The 20,879-nt window shown below is 41.9% G+C and overlaps 1 protein-coding gene across 2 annotated transcripts in view; it reads left to right on the top strand.

Annotated features, from left to right (window-relative positions):
- Window positions 1-20,879, top strand: part of sema3aa (sema domain, immunoglobulin domain (Ig), short basic domain, secreted, (semaphorin) 3Aa) — a 35,592-nt gene that overhangs the window by 11,314 nt on the left and 3,399 nt on the right. The window contains exons 2-14 of one of the 2 annotated variants that reach the window (XM_007564025.2): window positions 4,734-4,894; window positions 6,069-6,131; window positions 10,276-10,392; window positions 11,101-11,191; window positions 11,281-11,400; window positions 14,236-14,378; window positions 14,512-14,626; window positions 14,728-14,797; window positions 17,304-17,448; window positions 17,535-17,754; window positions 18,803-18,894; window positions 19,032-19,073; window positions 19,289-19,446. In XM_007564025.2, coding sequence (XP_007564087.1) covers window positions 4,734-4,894; window positions 6,069-6,131; window positions 10,276-10,392; window positions 11,101-11,191; window positions 11,281-11,400; window positions 14,236-14,378; window positions 14,512-14,626; window positions 14,728-14,797; window positions 17,304-17,448; window positions 17,535-17,754; window positions 18,803-18,894; window positions 19,032-19,073; window positions 19,289-19,446 — 1,537 coding nt within the window. Of the gene's footprint in view, window positions 1-4,733; window positions 4,895-6,068; window positions 6,132-10,272; window positions 10,393-11,100; window positions 11,192-11,280; window positions 11,401-14,235; window positions 14,379-14,511; window positions 14,627-14,727; window positions 14,798-17,303; window positions 17,449-17,534; window positions 17,755-18,802; window positions 18,895-19,031; window positions 19,074-19,288; window positions 19,447-20,879 lie in introns of both variants that reach the window. The other variant, XM_007564023.2, reaches the window with a different exon arrangement.

Raw genomic sequence — 20,879 nt, 5'->3', positions numbered from 1 at the left:
ATATATATATATATAAGGCTGACTTCCTGACTTCCTGCATTATGTTAATTTTGATGAGACAGTTTTGTTGTTCGCTCAAGATGGACTCCAGATTTATTCAAAATTGCATAACGACATGACAGCTGCGTGTCTGTCGGGAGGTCCAAATGGATTTAGCATTTCTGGACACAGGGAATTCACCTAATCTGTGTGTGGAATCCACCTGTGCGTAATTTGATCTGAGTTGAAATGAGACGGATTCACGACGCCCTCGGAGGATTGTTGGAGAGCATTAAGCTCTTTCCCAACAGAGACGGTGGAAGTGTTGATTCAGGCGAGCCTGAAAGAAAATCTGCATGTCAGCGTTGAGAAGCAAGCCAACTGAAGAAGCTGGAGCAAGACTTTTCAATTTTCAAGACTTTGTCTCTAGACGCCAACAGTAACCTGCTCACAAATGCACTCCACCGATTTTAGATTATTTACTCTAGATTTTCTAAACGATGCATTCTTTTTTAAACTTCACACAATGAAATACGTTGCATTGGTTTGTCACCTAAAACCTTATCAAAAAACGTAGAATATTGTGTTTGCAGCAGGACGCAGTATGAAGGTTGAAGGCATGAATAGGTTCCCAGGCACTAACCATGAGCATTGTAGGTTTTGTGTCCAAGTTTCCATTGTTTCTTTCAATAAAGTTCATTTACGAGCTCAATTAAATCACAAGTTTTCGGGGATTTCGTATGAACGCAGGTGTGGCGTCTTTTTGGCGTATGTGTGAGTGAACGTAAAAAGCGCTTCTGTGTGGCGGCGTTCACCTTGACGAGCGTAGCTTCAGGTTCCACATGTAAACGGCAGAATTTGCTATTGAACATGAGCAGATGGCGCATTTGTGCAAAAGAAAAGAGCGCAAAAATGGACGCTGAATGGAGAAAGATTGCACGTGTCCGGCTGAACTGTGTTCAGTGGATGTGTACAGAGAAGGTTTTGTGTCGGTATCCGTGTGCACTGAATGGGTTGTGTGAGCCTGCTGTGTGTGGCAAGGGGGCCACATCCATCATAGTGTGTGTGTGTGTGTGTGTGTGATTGGGGGTCCCAAGTTAGGGACTGTGTTCCACATGCCGCTGTTAAACTAGCTTGCGCTGCGTAAGCAAATAAAAATCAGAGTAGATTAGAGTTGACTGGACATATCTGTTTTCAAGTAGAACCTGTGTGAGATATGCATTCGAGTGGGGCTTGCATTTTTAAAAATAACACGGCGCATTTATGATAAATCTCCTTTTCCCTCTGTGTGCCAGAGTTTGTGTTCTCTGTGAATATGCATGTTCTCCGCTCAGTTGCTATATTTTGTATGAGCTCTGCTGTTCCCCGTCTCCTGTGCTCCCATTTCCAAACGAGCGTGTCTGTGTTTAGGTTGGAGGTCCTTAGGTGCTTACGCCCCAGTTCTCTCAGAATTTAAATTTTTTTTTTTCCCCCCCAAACCGCAGTAGATCTCGGCCCAGATAAAGCCCTTTCTGTGTTTTCGTGCGCACAGGCCACCTTGTCTTTGTCAAAGATCACCACATGTTGAGAGATGTATGTCTGTCTCTTTTTTTTTTTCTTTCTTTCTTTTTCTATACCTCGGCTCATTTGGAGGAAACCTTTCGTGACAGAGTTCATGTTGGATTAGCTCCTGGATTCAGCTTGTTTTCACATCACACGGGTCGTCACATACGGACTTTGCATGACAACTTTTTTTTTTTTTTCCCCCCCATCGATTTGCTTCAACTCTCAGCTGCGTATTCAAACTTTCCTGTTTCTCCTTTGCCATCCCAAAATCTTCTAGATGTAATTCGTTGTTCTTTGTCGAGTTTTTCCTTTTGCCATGTCCATTCCACTTTTTCATTGCTGAAACATAAGATGACTTCTTGCCACTCTGACTAAAAATCATATTTCCATATTTCCCACTTGATGGAGGTTGATTTCTCAAAGTCAGAATGCAAAGCGAATTTTCTGTACTGCTTTCTGCTTACCTGTTGTCTGATTTAAATCCGACTCTCACCAAGTCTGAATGAACCTGAAGACTTGTCTCTATATAACACAGAAATAGGCTTCTTGTATCCTTGTGCTTCTTTTTGACTTCCTATCTAAACACATCATCAGTTTCTCTACATTTCTTTAGATTCGGGTTGCTTGCTTAAAAGCAGCTTTGAATCAAAGTTCTTAAATCTATGCATTTTCTAAATAATCCCAATCTGGTAGAAGTGAAGTGGCGACAGTTATGGTAGCCACGTGTTTGCGAATGGCAGCATATTGGAACAGAGTAACGATCTCTCCACCCTGAGGCCCACACGCATTCCCTTCTCCGGCCACTCTACAAATGTTCACGCAAACTCTTGACCACAGACCACCACTCGTACCCACACCCACCCACTCTGCTTCCTTCGAGCCCGAATTCAGCCGACGTGGATATGGCACAGCCATCTTTATTAGGTGACAACCACGCCCCTCTCGCAACCCCATGCCACCCGCCTGCTGCTCTTTCAAAGCGGAGAGAAATGCCGCGTCCTTCATCCGTCTCCCTTTCCTTCTTTCATGTGGACAGATGTCCAAGATCTTACGCACTGTGACCGGCTGCAGATGGCTTCTATAACGTCCCATCAAGCCGCGTTTTGTAGGAAGCGATGACTGGGCTGTTTCTTTTATGTGTATTTATTTGGTTGTGCTTGTTTTGATGTCATGAATCAATGACTTTGGTGTCCAATCTTCATGCTGATGGTGATGCTTGATATATTAATTTCTTTTACATGTTCTGTATTCAGTAAAACATGAATAAATGTGTCATTTTTTTATTTCTTTTTTTTTACAACATTTAGTTTTAGACTGCCTTGCCAGTTTCAGAACAACAACAACATTTTGCACCTTATTATAGTGAAAAGAAAATTGTATCTAGAATATCTTAGATACAGAAATACAACAAACCTTTGCTATCCACTATAGAAATGTGTATTAAAAATTGAACTATGATGTTTTTTTAGTTTATTTACACAGTATGGTTCTTGACTTTAGCAGATTTTTGCTCAAGCTACTGTCTTAAAAATAGTTTCGAGAAACATGCCACTAAAGCATGTTGCATCAAAACAAAGTTTTGCTTTTAAATAATCAACAGCTTTATAACAACTTGCAGTCCAATAATTCCAAAAAATGTCCTTTCTGTTCTGTTCATCTCCTTTTCTGGTTCTGGTTAAAATGGAGAATTTTCCCCACAAAAATCATTAAAACAAATCAACTTTGCCCAGTACAAATCTCCAGAGGGACAAATCAAACCTAATTTGATTAAAGTTTCCAGAACAAGAATCCAGAACAAATGGCTTAATAGACAGCAGTCATGCCCCGTCTCTGAGTTTTTCCTTTGGTTTGCCTCAGAGTTTTGTCCTGGTTCCTCTCCTTTAACATATTGCCACTGATTCAATAGTATGCATGGTCGGTGCTTATAGCTCAATTCTAAATTTTGGTATTCGCCACACGCTTGACTCGTCTTCTAAATTGACTGAAAGGTTTTCCAGTTGGTATCATTTAACCATCCAGCCTCATTGTGGGCCTAAAGGGACATTTGAGTCTCTTTCCTGGATAGTACCAGAAAAATTTCAGGACATCTGATTGAATGTGCTTGAAGAACTGTGACACCTTCTTCCATAAAAAAAAAAAAAAAAAAAAAAAAAAAAAAAAAAAAAATATATATATATATATATATATATGATTTCATAAGTCCCTGTACTCTAGAACATCAATTTATCAAATGAATTACACTAAAGCAAAAGAGGTGTAAAACTCCATCACATCAATTATATATTTTTTTACATCAGTTCTATTAGTAACAATAATTTATTTTAATTTGTGCCCAAACACCGACTAAGCAATTGCAACTAAGCAGTTCGAATGTGTTGCTTAATTGCAGATGAAAAGAAAACCCCAAAAAGCCACAACAGTCACTTATCAGGGACTTATGCATTGAACGGAAATCCGTTTCTGTAATTTTATTTCCATTTTGTTTCAACTAGTTTTTTGTGAAAACAAGTGGTCTCTTTTGTTGGCTTTCTTACTGCAGCTCTAAGCTTCATCATAGCTGATGAAACCCAGATTTGGTGATTAAACTTTAACTTAGGGATGAAGTAGCAGCTGGACCTAAAGGCCACAGATTGCTCTTGGTTTTCTTCTCTGCTCTGCGACGCATCGACATCTCATACCTTACACGAACCTGTACGTCTAAATGAAACATTGTGCAGAAGTGCATCTGCAGTCCTAAATCCCCTTAATGGTAATTTATGTAATAACCTATTTGCAGATACATGAAACCCACCCACGCATGATTCCTTACATGAAGTGTTTCCACTGTTTCTGACTCCATTATGAATTATTCAGCCAATCACACGGCTGAGCAGCCTGAGCTCGGTTCCTGATTGTGACATGCTGTGCGCTCTTAAAACTGCTAATGCCGGACTTGAATGGCACGCTTCGGTTTGTGAGCGCCTGCAAATATTTATGTGGACATTAATGAAACATGCAATTTCCTTGGTTATAATTTTGCAGTGCCTCACGTCACGATTAGCTATATATATATATATATATACATTTATATGTATATATAACTTTTTTTTTTTACTCAGATACTAAAAAAGCAGAATGTTAGCAAGCTGCAATATATTTACTGGCACTACTTGTACTTGAAATTGATCTTTGCATTTTTGTGATTCTTTGTTTGTACTTCTTTCTTTCAGAAATGTTAGAATCCAGTAACCTCCTTACCTTTAATGGCCTGGCAAATAGTTCGGGCTACGACACATTCTTATTGGACGAGGAGCGAGGGAGACTGCTGGTTGGAGCTGAGGACTACGTCTTCTCGTTCGACTTAGTCAACATAAACAGAGACCACAAACAGGTAAAACTCCAAACCTCCCCTTCAGTCTGAAGTTTGGTGGTATTTGTGTGTTGGAGAGAAACGCGCTCGAGTTAAATCGCCTCTCCTCTGCCGCCCAAATCCCCTCTGGAATCCATTACTTCATCTCCCTTTCTCTTTGCCTTCATTCCGCCCGCCGTCTGTCTCGGTCCAGACACGGCTGTTCGTAATTCCATTACTCCACCTGGACTAGGTTAACGGTCTTTTTATCTGATTCGGGCTGCTATCAGACACACGGGTCTGACATGGACTTGCCTGCAGGCTGCAGGGAGCTGCACAGGGAAAAGAAACTGATGAAAAATGCATACCCATGTAAAAGAAAAAGAAAAAAAAAGAAGAGGAAATGTGTCCCTGAATTTCCTTTTCTTTTGTTTACAAGCGTTGCTTAGCATCATTACAGGAAAATGCCAAAAAGCTGCACAGGTTTTTGTGTTAACAAACTGCAGCTGATCCACAGAGGAGATGCAGCACATTATTGGACTAAGGAAATGTGAGAATGTATTAATGCATGAAGATGTATGTGCATATATTTCCATTGTCTACTGACATCTGTGTGACCAGGAGAGGGTGGGAGGGGGGGAAGTCTCTGTCACAACTGCGTCTTGAGAGCATAATCATCCTAGATTTACTTAAACGCAGCTTATTCCTTCAGTGTGTCCACAATTAATGCGACACCAGGGGCCACATGTGAATAACAGTGAGATCAAACTCCTCCGAGTCGAGTTGCAAAACACAACTTTCTGACCATATTTGAAGTGAAAAGTACAACCTCATGTTTAAGATTTTTAACGAGAGGAAATTCGAATGAGAACAGCTGCTGACACCCCTGAATATTCTGATCGCTTTCAGTGTATTTTACAAAAAAGAAAGAAAAAAAACAAAACACCTGGCATGTTTTACTTTGTGAAACTTATTCATTTCGATTTGTTTTCCTGTGAGCTGTTTTCGCCTCGTTATCGGAAATACGTTGTATAGTGACCTGAAATGGATCGCTTCAAGGCAAATTCAACTGAATTTGAGTGGAAATGCTCCCCTTTATCCCCCCGATTTGCACTGAGGACTTACGGTTTCCCTGCATTCGTCTCACGAGAGGACACATTCGTCTCTCTCTCAACCTCCATTCTAACGTGAATTTGTCTTTCTCCTTTTTGCACAGATTGCGTGGCCCGCCACCCCCTCCAAGAGGGATGAATGCAAGTGGGCAGGGAAGGATTCGGCAGTAAGTCCCTCATTCATTATGGCATCATGTTTGGATTCTGTCCATGGACTGAGTATTCGTTATCCGTTCAATTTTCTTTCTTTTTTTTTCTTCTTCTTCTTCTCTCTGAATCTTTTCAGATGAATCTAAAATGTTATTTAGAGTAGAAGTAAGGATCTCGACGGAGTATTCTTAAAAGGGACAATAGAACTGGAGAGCTAGAAAATTACCTCTGATAAAGGCAATGCTCCATTTCACCTCTGCCACATTTAACCCTCTACGGGCCAGCTCACCGTTCCTCAGCGGCACCTGCAAATAACCTTACGGATCGAGTGTACACGGTGCATAAACGGGGCAAGGACAAATGACACTGAGGTGATTGGCTTTCCACGATGAATAGATTAAATTCTGGAGGCGTGTTTTATGTAGCGGACTTCCAGCACGCATGTGAATTTGTATGTGGGAAATCTTTTGTTTGAATTCATGTTATCTGTCACTGCGTGTTGGCTCGCGTGGGCAAGTCTGCTCCAACACGGACCGCGTGCGACCGACTTTGTGTGCTCGCTGGTGTTTGGCGTATCTTATCTTTGTGTTGCTGTTTAGAAAGGCCCTCTCGGTGTTGTATCCGATCTCAATTTCACGGTTGGATGAATCTCGACGGCAGGGCTGCAGGTTTTGTGGGATTATCTGGAATTGCACGCATCCCTTTGAAACTCGGCGGCTCCTCTGTGCTCAGAGTCAACGGCAGATTTCTGGGGGTTTCGCTTAAAGTGAAAATGACCGCCCCTTGCGAAGTTAGAGAGTTTAGGTCCGGCCTTTGACTGGGTCATTCTAATACACAAGGTGTTAGCCCAAACAATCTTACCGGTACTCTGGCTTGTTTTCCCTCTGGAAGCTGAACCTCCCATATATAGCAGCCTTTAACATGTTTATTTAATTGCTTGTACTTAGTTGCACTTATTTACCCCGAATGAACACCCACAGCATGATACTACGACCATGATGTTTAACTGGGTGGTTTTGGGGGGGGTTGTGAGACAATCTGGAAAACATCAGGGGATTTGAATACTTTTGCATTCCAAAGCACATGAGCAGCACACTGGCACTCCATCACACACAGGAAAGAGTTCACAGAATCGCACAATAGACAAAGTTAGGTATTTGCATGCTGTGAAAATGTTTACCTTTGAGAATGAGGCGGTGAGAGCAGAGACGGGGGTAAAACACAGAGAGGCCTTGATTAGGACATTACCAAAGCATTCAGAGCTCCCAAAAGCAATGCCTTTCTCTAAACCACAATTTACAGCCATGAAGCGAATGTAACAGCTGCCCCCCTCTAAAAGAAATGCCTAAGGACTTTATTGCTACTCCTAGCTCAGCGACTGTAACATTGTCCAGGTTGTTGCACCACAATGTACTGAACCGTGAGTTCAGACACACGACTAGAGCTTTGTGTTGAAATTCCTGATGTCATTTGTGATTTGCTGCCCAGTAATCATGGAAAAAGAAAATCAAAATCCAGCCGTTTTCTTGCAAAATGTCCAGTACGTTTTCTGGATTTACTCAGAGATCCTGTCATTTATTTATTTTATTTATTTATTTTTTGTCTTAACTTACCCACACATGTCCAAATCTGTCCACCCATTTCTCTGACGGGGAGTCATGCTCAACACCCTGTCCAAAAGGAGTGATTAAATTTATCCAAAAATGAGTCATTTATTCTCCGTGTGGATTTTGTTTGTCACGGTTTTGTGATCAAGGAAGCGGTTTATTACTGGGGGGCAACGCACAGCTGCACTCGTGTCACTGCTCCCAACACCTGTCAGTGTTTAGGTGCAACTTTACCTACCGCGTAGCTGACGACTCCAACAAAGACGCCCGTGTTAAATTCTTAACACGGTTGACCCTTGAGGGGCTTTATTGAAGTTGATGAAATGCACATAATAGGGCGTGAGAATGATGTGAGCGGACAGAGGGCTTCGGCAGTTCAACGGGAGGAAACAGAAGGTAAAGTCGTTAAGGAACGGAGACCCATACGTTCAAGGCAGCAGCTCTGCATGCAGGTTCAGTCGCATAAATGTCTTACTGACGTTTTTAAATGGACAATATTATTGATACTTTTGACTCATTTTGTGTGAAAATACTAGCTGATCTTTTTAAACATCCTAACTGTTTTTAGTTAGGATGAGTTGCCCACTAAAGTGACTTTTCTTACTGGGAATTTGACACCAAGTCCAATGATTGCAACCAAAATGACAGCGACAATGACATGGCATGCAATTTGAAAGATCATATTCGAAGACTTAATTGTTTTCGTGGTTTGATGTTGGTACCAAATTGTGTTGGTGTTGATTCCTTTCGTGAGACCAGACAGGCGTCCAGTCAAGAAAACGTTCATCCTCTTGCCACCCATGAAAGCATAAATCCCAATTTTTGTCTTTTCTGCTTGCAGGCTAACAATCCAGCCATTGAAAGCCAGCCGGCAGTTCTCTCCAAATGTTTTGTAGAGTTCGTCTCTACAAAACGGAGAGAGCGGCCACCCTCTTAAACAAGGAACCAAAGTACATTATTTCTCAGAATGTCAAAGCTTCTCCTTGAGGAAAATTACCAAGGAAGATAAAACAGTCGGAGCTGAAGCAACACTTTTTGCCCTTTTAGAAAAATAACAGAAATTTCTTATGCTGGAGGAAGGACTGCAACTTGTGATCACACTGTTAATTCATGCTGCTCTGGAAAATGTCATCACTTCAATCTGATGCCCCGCATCCATTTTTTTCTTTTGCCTCGCATCATCACATAATCAGAACGAGGCGTCTGTGAGCTTGAAAGTCTGAACAGATATATGTGTGTTAAAGAGGCAGGGAAAGAAAGGGGGTAATTTGGCTGTCATCTAACGTGATGTGCTCTGTTTTTCCAAATCCTCCTGCAGCTGTGCACCGATTTGTTCGACGGATATTGAGCATGTATTCATAATTGGGCTAACCTGAGCTTAATCTCTTAAACATATGTGCCTAAATCAGCTCCTCAAGGCTGCTAATAAGCCTCCTGCATTAACCAATGGCGCTGATTAGCGCCCTAATAAACAGTCTCACACCGCTGGGACCATCAAAAGTTAGAGGAGAGCCAAACCAAACAGTGTGTGTGTGTGTGTGTGTGTGTGTAAATTCAAGCATATGGATCATTAAAAGAGCTGCGGCTGATTTCCCTGATTTGACTTCCAGGTGGGGTTGCCTTGATGGAGACTCTGCCTCGTGAGTCTTTCCAAACCAACTGGAAAGTCGCTCATATACTGGATTTTAATCAAAGCTGTTCTCCCAAGCCCGGATACTTTCTGTTTTTAGTCTTTTCTCTTTTTTTCCCCCCTCAGTTGGAAGACACCAAATGCTTATGAAAGTATCCCTACCTCTAAACTTTTTCTTTTACATCAGGAATAAGTTTCTTACATACTCTACCAACCTATGGGAAGCACACAGTGCACTGTTCAGTCCATCATTAAACTATGGCAAAAGTATTCCACAACTGCAGCCCCACTAACACCGAACCGTACTGCCAAATTAACAGCCCGGTCCAGAAGAGCATAAATCAGAGAAGCAGCCAAGAGGCACATGGCAGTTTTTGGAGGAATGCCAGAGATCCACTGTACACGTTGGCGGATCTGTTGACAGGACAGCTATTAGTTGTCCCCCTGTAAAAGTCTGGCTTTTATGCAAGAGTGGCAACAAGAAAGCCAAAATTGTCCATCTCCAGATGTGCAAGCCTGGTAGAGACATGTGAAACGTGACCTGGCATAATTGGGGTGATTAGGGTTGTGGTGGTTCTACAAAATGTTAACTCAGTGGATAAATGTAAATAAAGCCACAGGTTGGTTTTTTTTGTTTTGTTTTTTTTTTTTTGCCGTTTTTTTTTTTATTGTATGTATGTGTTTCCTTTCTGCTCATTCACTGCTTTTCGCTGATTTATTATCTAAAATTCCTTTAAAATAAATTGTATTGTGACAAAATGTAGAAGTTCAATAACTATGATTGCTTTTACAATTTTCTTAAAAATGTCTGTACCAAAATGAGATTCTCTATGTCATTTACCTGCTTTATGTTCTGTATATTCCTTGTATAAAGTTATCTGTAATGTTAAAGCCCTGGTGTTTCTTTTACTTGTGTTTCAGAAGGAGTGTTCTAATTTCATCCGGGTCCTTCAACCGTATAACCAGACCCATCTGTACATCTGTGGAACAGGAGCCTTCCACCCCATCTGCGCTTATCTGGAAATGGGCAAAAGAGCAGAGGTATTTGATTATTTAATATACTCCGAGATAATTTAAAAGTTCTAGTTTTTTTTTTTAATCTATTGGTGGATATGCAGAAGGCAATTTAAATGAGTGCTTGCTTGTTGTAAAGAGCGACGCCGCCGCTGCAGAATCTGAAATGCCTACCACAGCAATTACCTTCCCATTTGTGTTTTCTTTTGTGTGAGAAAAGATGGGCCTGCAAATAGTCCAGTTGTAGCAGCTGGATATTAAATAACTCTTCTCTTATATTAAAGATTAATCACTTTTCTCAGTAGAGGGCTGCAGGTTAATCAATGCACCAGCATGAGTTCTGCAGACCACTAATGGGCAGAGCTGTGAGTGCTTTCACCATTAAGGCCTTATTTTAGATATTTGAGCTTTAAAAAAAAAAGTGCCATCGCTGGATAAAAAAAAAGAAAATCTTACTTATTTCTGCTCTTTCCTACTTTACTTTACACTTCACTGTTGCAGAAACTGTTGTTGACCTGTGGCAGAGCAGCCCAACTGTGTTATATAAAAAAAAAACAGCACATTACTCACTGCTCATGTCAGGCTGAATTTGTTTTGCATCCCAGCCCAAAATAGAACGCTATAATGAGAATATATTGTAACTCGAAACACAGACTATAAATGTACCTTCAACCGGGCTTATATGCGGCTTTCATTAGCCTCAAGTTGAACTTTGACCCCCTTTTACACTTTCAGGACAACATATTCCGACTGGCCTCCCAATTTGAGAACGGCAGAGGGAAAAGCCCCTACGACCCCAAAATGCTTTCAGCGTCACTCCTGCTTGGTGAGTTTGACCGCCGCCTTCATCACCTCAACGAACGCAGTCACCGTGGAGACGGTTCTTTATTTCTGACTGGAACCACTCGTCGGCAGATGGAGAGCTGTACTCTGGAACGTCTGCTGATTTCATGGGAAGGGACTTTGCCATTTTCCGTACCCTCGGAGATCATCATCCAATCAGAACAGAGCAGCACGATTCACGATGGCTTAATGGTATGATAAACTTTGTTCTTCTTTAAGACAGAAAAATGAGGCATACTCTCCTTATTTTAATGCTTTAATTAAAACTTTTGGCTTCTTTTTTTAATCTAAGTGAAAAAAACATAAGATAAACCCATTCCTTCGCTTGTCAGTTTTAGGTTGGGACAGATATGTTGTATGCAAAGATTGTTAAGGCCGTATGCCTGGGTCTGTTCTAGCCTCTTTGAAGGAGAAAAGCTTCCTTTAAATGTTAAACTTTGTGTTGGAAAACCACACCAGCTTCCCACAGCTAGAGCTTCCCGTAGAGGAGATGTCATGAGGGAGGGATCAGCCAATAAGAAGTGGACTTTGTTGTGGCCACAGTAGATAGTTGATGGAGGAGATGGCCAACATTTGGACTTCCTCTACAGTTTCTGAGAAGTATTATTATTATTTTAATGAGCAAAACGGCACTGAAATTAAAACGGTCTGAAAAGCAGCCGTTATTTTTGAGAAACCAGCTCCAGCAGCAAAGCTGTGGGAGTTATCTTTTGGCCGAGTCGTAAACTACTCATGAACCAATGAAGCAGGAAAGCAAAACGTCACGGCTTAGAGAATGTAGGTAAATGATCAAAATTTAAGGTTTGGTTAATGCTACGGTATTTGTACTAAATTGTGGCCTTCCTCTTCAACCAACTGTTAAAAAGCCAACCTTTTGGCTTTGTAAATTTTCAACTTTCATCAATATTTACTTGTCAAGTAAAATTGGATAAGTGTGGTCTAAACCACCAGCACAGCCCACAATTAGAAAAAAAAAAAACGAAAAAGACACAGCTGATCTTTTCATTAGACTTTGAAGCATTTAATTCTCCCCTAAGCCTCGGGTCTTGAAACATTTCCATTCATGCGCAGAAATCAGATATCAGAGCTCATTCAGAGCGCCACTGGATTTTTCTTGTTCTAGTAAGATTAGAGCTGCAGAGAGGGTTATTGACTTCTCAGTCTCTCTGGCGATCTATCACCACTGCAAGAGGACCGAGAGAGCCACAAAAGGTCAGTTCGAACTTTTCCCTCAAGCTGCGCCATCCCTTTTTCCTCCCTCTTTCCCACAGAACTAATCCACTTTCAGCTGTTTTCCTGTAGTGGAGTCAAATTCCTTCCAGTTCCTCTCAATCCCCACCCATAGCATCAAAATCACAAATACCGGTCTCGGTGGTGCTGATTACTGTGACGTATTAATAGGAGTCATTTGGAAGGGAGAAGTCTTTGTTATAGCTCTAATCCCCATCAATCTTTCACCTTGTTCAAACAAATACGCCGGGGATTGCAGCCGTTCGGCTCTGCGAAATCCAAACGGCGTCTCAACAAAGGGAGGATTGTAATTGCGTGGATTACTGGGGAGGGGATCTTCCATTGAGCCTTTATCAACAAGGTTACATGGTACTCGAACGTAACAAGAGCAATACTATGGAATGGATCAGTAATACCAGATGATTCTTAAAGGATTTAAGGTTAAATGGTAGTTTAGAGGTTGCTAGGTTTATTTATGGATTTCTTCACATTCTTATTCACCCTGATATCCTCTGAATAAAGAGCTCTTTTGTCGATAACACGTGCGGTCAATTGAAAAACGCTTTTTTTTTTTTTTTTTTTAAGCTTAAAAAGATTTCTGATGGTGTACGTTTAGCAGGCCGTGTTCGTCGTAAAAAGGTCTCGAGAAGTCTACATGATTTATAACGGAGTTCTCGCACCAACGCGGGCGATTATAAATCTGCTCCCCACTTTGGCCGCACTCTCCTTTTTCACGGCTACTCCATATCCTAAAAGGCTGCAGCGATGTAACATGGCACTGCTTGTTTCTACCCAGCTAACCCCCAAGCTTTTCAGACGGAGGCTCGATTTACGCTTTGTGATGATGCCGTTAGTGGTTGTGGTAGCTTTCTGCTCGCTAGTTACCTAAATTCAGGCTTTTCCGAATCGCCTTGATATTTTCTCAAACTTTAGGTCCTTTTTTTTTTTTTTCGTTTTTCTTAGGGGCCTTGGTTTTTTTGTGAGGATGTGGTATGGAGACGGGGGCTTTTATTGAATCTGGATCTGGAGCACTTATGGCACAAAGTGTGGGGCTGTTAGGAATTTACCGAGGTATAACTCAAAATACAACCGAACCGATTTCGGAGTCGTAACATCAGAGTACTGGATTTGAAATTGGAATTTAGAAATAATTATGTGCGTCACAATCTGGATTTTTGATGTCCCTGAAACCTACCAGAGTCATTTATGAATAAACATTTGAAGATGCCATGTCCTGGATAAACATTTCATTAAATGTAAAAAAATTAATTTTGCTCTAAAACGAGTTTCTGCTAAAGATTTATCTGAGTTGAAACAGCTTCTGTCTAAAATAAAAGATGTATTTTTATGTGAAGCAACATTTTTGCTCCCCATGTGTAACCTCTACATCTCGTAGTCGAAATGTGCTTAATTTCACAGTGTTATCCAGAAGGTACTCACAAAGATCAAAGTATTTTCCTTCTTTTCCCCAGACCAAATGTACCAAAAAAAGTTCTTGCTTCACGAAAGATTATACAAGTGTTGTCCCCAACAGGAACAGTCAGCTGGGAAGCTGTACTAGCCAATGCCATGGAATATCATACAAATATCATGAAGAGAAAACCGAGATTTGTTACAATGATGATATAAATTCAGTGCACATAAAGGGCAAATAACATACGTACAACAGACACTATTAATTGTTTTGTCAGGAAATCAGATATTTCACCTAATTTCACCAATTAGGACATCCCGTAACATTACAGTAGGCAAGTTAAGATATGCTTTAATAATGTTTTTTTTTTTTTTTTGCTCCAGACCCCAGATTTATTGGTGTAAACCTGATCCCTGAAAGTGACAACCCTGAGGACGACAAGATCTTCCTCTTTTTTAAGGAGAACGCAATGGACGGAGAGCACACCGGGAAGGCTACGATTGCCAGGATCGGACAACTGTGTAAGGTAACAACACACACAAACAGAATAAAATCCCTCTCATGATCTTCATCATAATGACAACACCAGTCCCATTTAATTCTGCTCGAGGTACTTCGGGTACATGTAGAGCTGACAGAAATGTAATTCCTCTCTGCAGAATGACATGGGAGGTCACAGGAGCCTCGTGAACAAGTGGACGACTTTTCTAAAGGCTCGTCTCATCTGTTCAGTTCCCGGGGTCAATGGCATTGATACACACTTTGATGAACTGCGTAAGTGTGGGTTCTTAATTTGCAAAACTGAAAAAAGAAAACAAAAAAACCGTTGAGCATCCGTTTTAAAATGTTCTCTCATTTTTATGTCTGATTTCTAGAGGATGTATTTCTCATGAGCTCCAAGGACCCAAAGAATCCAGTTATCTACGCCGTATTCACCACTTCAAGGTACAGACCTTAAACACAATGACCTTCAGTCTCTGCTTTAAGGGCTTAAATTCTCAAATAGCGCGACGAATTCTGGCCATATCGTATTTGTTTCGTCAATTTCCTGCCAGGAGATCAAAAGGAGTTGATTTATTTCCGTTGGCAAATCCAGTTTCTTTGTATGTTATAAACATAGGCTTTATATTTTCTATTAGGTAATCATTAAATAACTTTATCTTTTTGTTTTTACATAGGCTTTATATTTTCTATTAGGTAATCATTAAATAACTTTATCTTTTTGTTTTTTAGGGTGTAATTTAGTTAGCATTTCAAGCTCAGCGGAGAATGTGATCGACCAAGCGTGGTCCAGTCGAAATTCCCAGACAGCACTCCTCTAATTCACTTACAGGTGTCCTACGGTTGTTTCCCCTCTCCAATCAAAAACCTCTCCACTTCTCTGCTTAGGAATTACTTTCATCCAATTCCCCCATTCCTCGCTACCTGTCCCCCACCCGCATCCCCACCCATCTCATCGAAACCCTGGCAAACCTTGCCGGGGAAATCGCATTACGGAGCATGAGGGAGCCAGAGAAACATGATATTCACTTAGCAGGAATGCGCGTTCCTTCCCTGGCCACCACCCACAGCCGTGAATGGGGATTTTCTCAGGGGCCGGGTGTGGCTCTTTTTAAGCATGTGGAGAGGTGAATTCATGGGGAAGGGCAGATAAATGAACTGAAATGGCACAGATGGTGGCACTTATCGTGGTGATGGTACATTTGCATTCGGGGAAAGGAGGGGGGGGCCCTTTTTCTGTGTCCACTGCTGTGTTTGAGGGGCTTCAAAAGAGGACAAACACACACGCCCTCCCCCCACCCCCCCTCACCTCCCCGTCAATCACAGCCAATGATAAGACGAGCTGAATGGAACAGCGGTGCGGGCTAACACATACGGACAGGCGCCTCGCGTCGCCACACCCGTATGGCTTTTGTCTGCTGAGGCTGGCGCGCGTTGGCGGGCGTCCACCTACGTGTTCGCACGCCTGCTGCACAGAATCACACACACACGCACACACACACACACACACACACGTGGGCTGTAAAATTCAATTATGGGGCATTGAGGAATTAAAGGGGTTTAATTGGTTTTCTAAGTGGCCGATTTTCAGAGATGAATAGACCAGACACTCAGAAGGAACTGACTTTTAATATCACTGCTTAATGAGGCACACGGAAGCCGTAACTGACAGATCAATGTTGGATTGTGCCCCTGCGTGTGTATGCATGTGTGCGCGCGTGTGTGTGTGTGTATTTAGCATATTATTTTGGTTGTGTGTCTGCACAAACACATAACCGCTCGTCTTCCCGAGCGCGCATATTGGAGTGTCTTTTCTTGCCCCTGGAGTTAATTGAATTTCTTTGTAATTAACATTTCCAAATGCTAATCCATTCATCTTCCATGCTTTGGTGGATAATGTTGGCCGTGTGTGTGTATGCCAGCCACATCCCTAATTAGCCGGATACAAATTCCTACCGCAGTCAGCAACACAAAGGACATCTTGAATGTTCCTGAGACATTTTGGTTCGTAAGATGTGCTGAAGATCTGCTTCATGAAACAAAATCTCACATGTGGGCATCTGGCAAAAGAAAATCTGAATTAAATGCTGGATGTAAGTGAGTAAACTTTAGAATATTTTTAGGAGCTAACAGACTAAATCAAATAATAATCCAATGGTGAAATCAAAGGTTCCGACTACACATTTTTTTATGTCGAAACTCAACGTTTTTCCAGACTCAAGGTTATAGTTTTTATGTGTATAGTGGTTGGGTAGCTGGGTAGGCTTCCATCCTTTTATAGACTGTGTAGGAGCCCTGTAATAAAAAAAAAGAAGTTTTAAACATGACTGAATTATAATTGACTTAAGTTCAATTTATCACTGCATCATTGTACGATCATATAATATTCATTGGGAGTTACCAAATTCCCCATCTAGATGAGTCAATGCGTAAATTGCTGCAATCTGTTTGACCCTACAAAGCATAGACTGGATAGGTGCCCCCTCTCCCGCCCCCCCACCCATCCCTACTCTGTCTTTTCCACATGACTGTTCTTTGCCTGTTTGGAGCTCATATGAACAGGGAAGGCGAAATCCATCCATCTGGCACAGGCAAAGGCTAGCAAAAATATTGGAAGGGATTTTAAGAAAAGCTCTCTAGCAGGTCTTCGGTTTTGTTGGTGGCGTGCCCAAATTCCTGTCTGTTCTCACGGGGCTGAGAACAGTCAGAGAGAAGTTCCAATCTGTCATCTAGTACTTAGGTAATGACAGCCTCGCGCCTCTCCATCTTTGTGTGATGAAGGGTCATTTTGTTGTCTTTCCTCGGTGTTCCGCAAGACCCTAATCCCGGCCTTGTGCCCAATCATTTATGAATCCCCCTTGTTTGTCTATAATAAACCTTTCCTCCCCCTCCCCGTTCTGCATAGTTTTGCACTCTCACCCTTCCTGAGTTTGACGTTCTCTCTCCACAGTAACATATTCAAAGGCTCGGCGGTGTGCATGTACAGCATGGCTGACATCAGGAGGGTTTTCCTGGGTCCCTATGCCCACAGAGACGGGCCCAATTACCAATGGGTCCCTTTCCAAGGGAGAGTGCCCTACCCCCGCCCTGGCACTGTAAGTGTTGAGTTGCAGAACATAACCTTTTTCAGAGAAGTGCATATGTAAAACCGCTTGAATTATTATTTTTTTTAACATTTTAGTGCCCCAGCAAAACATTCGGAGGTTTTGATTCCACCAAGGACCTTCCAGACGATGTCATCACCTTCGCCAGGGGTCATCCTGCCATGTACAACCCAGTGCACCCAATTGGGGGACGGCCCATCATGGTTCGAACGGATGTGGACTACCAGTTCTCCCAGCTAGTGGTGGACAGAGTCGAAGCAGAGGACGGGCAATACGATGTCATGTTCATAGGCACAGGTACAATTCTTCGTCAGGCGTGGCAGCTTCGTCCGATAAAAGCTTTTAGTTAATTTTGCACTTTCCTTTTCTTTCAATCGAAGCAAATTAGCCTGAAACAGACTCACGGTGGCTTCTTGCAAACACACACAACAACAGACATGATGGTACACTGAGATTTTATGTCCTGGAAAACACAGAGAAGCATGTCATTTTAAAGTGGAAAGAAAAGAAAGCAATGTTTTAAAACTTTTACAGACAAAAAAAAAACAAAACTGTGGACATCTTTTAAATCTGCAGGTCTGCGCCGAACGTTATCTAAACCATTCCGTTGTGTTTTTTTTTTTTTTTTTAGGAATGTTGTCAAACCCTTCCCTATTGTTCTAGGGTATCTAGTTCTATATTTGAGTAGTTTTCACGTCTCTACTAGCAGCGCCACGGAGCAACTGGGTTTATACACTGAATAAATGACAAATGCACTCTACACTTTTAGGACTTGTATTACGGTAACAATTTTTAAACCATTTCTAATTTTTCTCAATTATGCGCTTCACTGTGTTGGCCTGTGACATGGAAAAAAAAAATTCTGAAATAGTACAAGACACTACATTTCCTACTACAGTACATCTGCTAGAACCAGCTGCTGGAAGAGGGGGGGAAAAATGCAGCATCTGCTGGGCTAACCAAAAGATCCATCCCTAAATGGTTGTTCTTTGTTGGTCTTAACTGCTGTGAAGTGATCAGAAAATGAGTATTTATGTCTCGGTTTTGTTCTCATGACTTCTGCCTCAGCTCCTCATTCTTTCTCAAGCTCACTTTACCACAGCGATTTTGACCACACTCGATCAATCTATTCCCCCCGCTGACAGAAGAGGGGCATAAATGGCCGAGTCGTCTCACATTTGAAAATGCTTAAATGCACCGTATTGGGCAATGGAGGAGTGAAATGACTGAGAGAAAAGATGCATGGGGGGATTTAAGTATTTGGATCAGTTGACCTAGTCTAGAAAGTTAAAAAAAAAACAATGAGTCAGACGCACTTTGTTATATTTTCATCTGTTTTCTTCAGATATGGGAACAGTGCTAAAAGTGGTAACGATTCCCAGAGAGAGCTGGCATGACCTGGAGGAGGTTGTGCTCGAGGAGATGACCGTTTTCAGGGTAAGACGTCGAAAACGAAGCGATTCTACCAGATTGTCTGTATTGCAGATCTTTTTTTTTTTTTTTTTTTTCTTCCACCTCCGTGTTTTTCATCACTCGTATTGTGAACTTCACTGCCTCGTGTTTGTTTTGCGCAGGAGCCCACTCCCATTACGGCTATGGAGCTTTCCACCAAACAGGTAAAAGCTTGTTTTCACACGGCATCGTTACACCATAAATGTTCAAGCCAAGTGATTGAAGAAGCGCTTGTTGGTTTTTCACCAAACGGAGGTCACGTCCCTCCTTCCAACAACAAAAACCCACAAGTGGCTTCTTTTCTTTGTGAGTAATTCTCCAGTCGAGCCACGCGGGGACGTTTAATTTTACGTGCTCGCCTTTCCTTTCGCTCCCACAGCAACAGCTGTACCTCGGCTCAGCCCTGGGAGTATCACAGATGTCCTTACACCGCTGCGAGGTGTATGGGAAAGCCTGCGCCGAGTGCTGCCTGGCCAGAGACCCTTACTGCGCTTGGGATGGCGCTGAGTGCTCCAGATACTTTCCTACCGCCAAGAGGTGGGAGCTTAGACGCATTGAAAACTCCTCTTTAAGCTTTGTTTGTCCTCTGAGAATTTGCTACGGCCGTATGTCTTTTCTTTCTAATCACGTCAATGAATATAGTCGCTCCTCGGAGCTATCACTACACCTGCAAGCTGCATTTGAAGGTGTGGCTAAAAAAAAATCAAACAAAAAGAAAAGAAAAACATAGACACAATTCACATGCCAGACCACCTAAACATGGAAGTGATCAGATTATTACAGACAGACACACACACACACACACAAAACAACTCTCGTTAAATACGCGCAAGCACAAGTATGCATTCCAAGAAATACAATCCGGGAACCTGGGTTAGTATTCCTGCCAGCAGCAATTTTGTGTCCATCACCCCACAGCCCAGGCTACACACGCACACACACGCACTCATAAATATACATACTCCAGCTCACATGCACTAAATTATAGCCAACAGGAGCTGTCTGACCGCTTCACCCTGCAGCCAGGAGGTATGAACACCCTCAAATTACCCGGCGCTGTAACCAGCAGGCTTGAGCCGACCGCTGCAGCTCTCGCACACATCGAGCAACACCAGCCGTCTGTCTCATTCATCCAGGACTTCTCACACCAGCAGAATTGGGCCAGTGAGTTTACTCCAGCCTGGCAGGGTGACAGCCGAGATGGCACACCCCATGGTTAAAGGCCAGGCCTGGCTCCTCTCAGGTCTCGTCGACACGGCACATAGTTTTCCTCCCTTGAACAAGAAAGGGACATAAAAAGACAGAAATGCCAACCCACGAAATGCACAGAGAGTGTTTGAGGAGTAGAGAACACGTTGTTAAAGCAGGGAAGAGGAGAGAACATCCCTTATTTACATTTTTTATTTTTATTTTTTTTTGGATTTGAAAACATATTTTCTTGGAATTTACGTGATAGACCAACACAAAGTAGTTCATGACGTTGAATAAGACTTGATAAGATAGATTATGCATTTGTCATTGGTCCCACACTGCTAAATAAAAATGCAATCATTTTTCCCTGCTGGACAAAACTGTTCCCACAGCATGATGCTGCCACTACCATAGACAGATCTCGTATCGACAGTGATGTGGAGTCGAGTTCTTTTTGCCATTTTTCCATAAACGCCAGAGTAGTAGTGTGCATGTCTAATTCTCTATAATTTCTCCAGATTAATTATAAAAGTTACTGTGATCCTCTTGGTTTCTTCTCCAATTAATGCGCCTCTTGCTTAGGTGGCAGTCGTGCCACGCTCTGTTCATTTTCAGATTGCAATTGCGTTTGATTTTATTTCTGGGTGCCAGAATAAAGAGTTTTTTTAAAAAAAAAAGAAGAAGAAGCATGTATCATTTTTCTTCTAAGTAGCAATTATGCACGAATTTGCATTTTATAAAATTCCAAAAAATGTTTGTGGTTATAATGTGACCAATTT

This window comes from Poecilia formosa, unplaced genomic scaffold (genome assembly GCF_000485575.1).
Source record: "Poecilia formosa unplaced genomic scaffold, Poecilia_formosa-5.1.2 Scaffold154, whole genome shotgun sequence".
Classification (NCBI taxonomy): domain Eukaryota; kingdom Metazoa; phylum Chordata; class Actinopteri; order Cyprinodontiformes; family Poeciliidae; genus Poecilia; species Poecilia formosa.
This window is presented reverse-complemented; position numbering and strand designations above follow the sequence as displayed.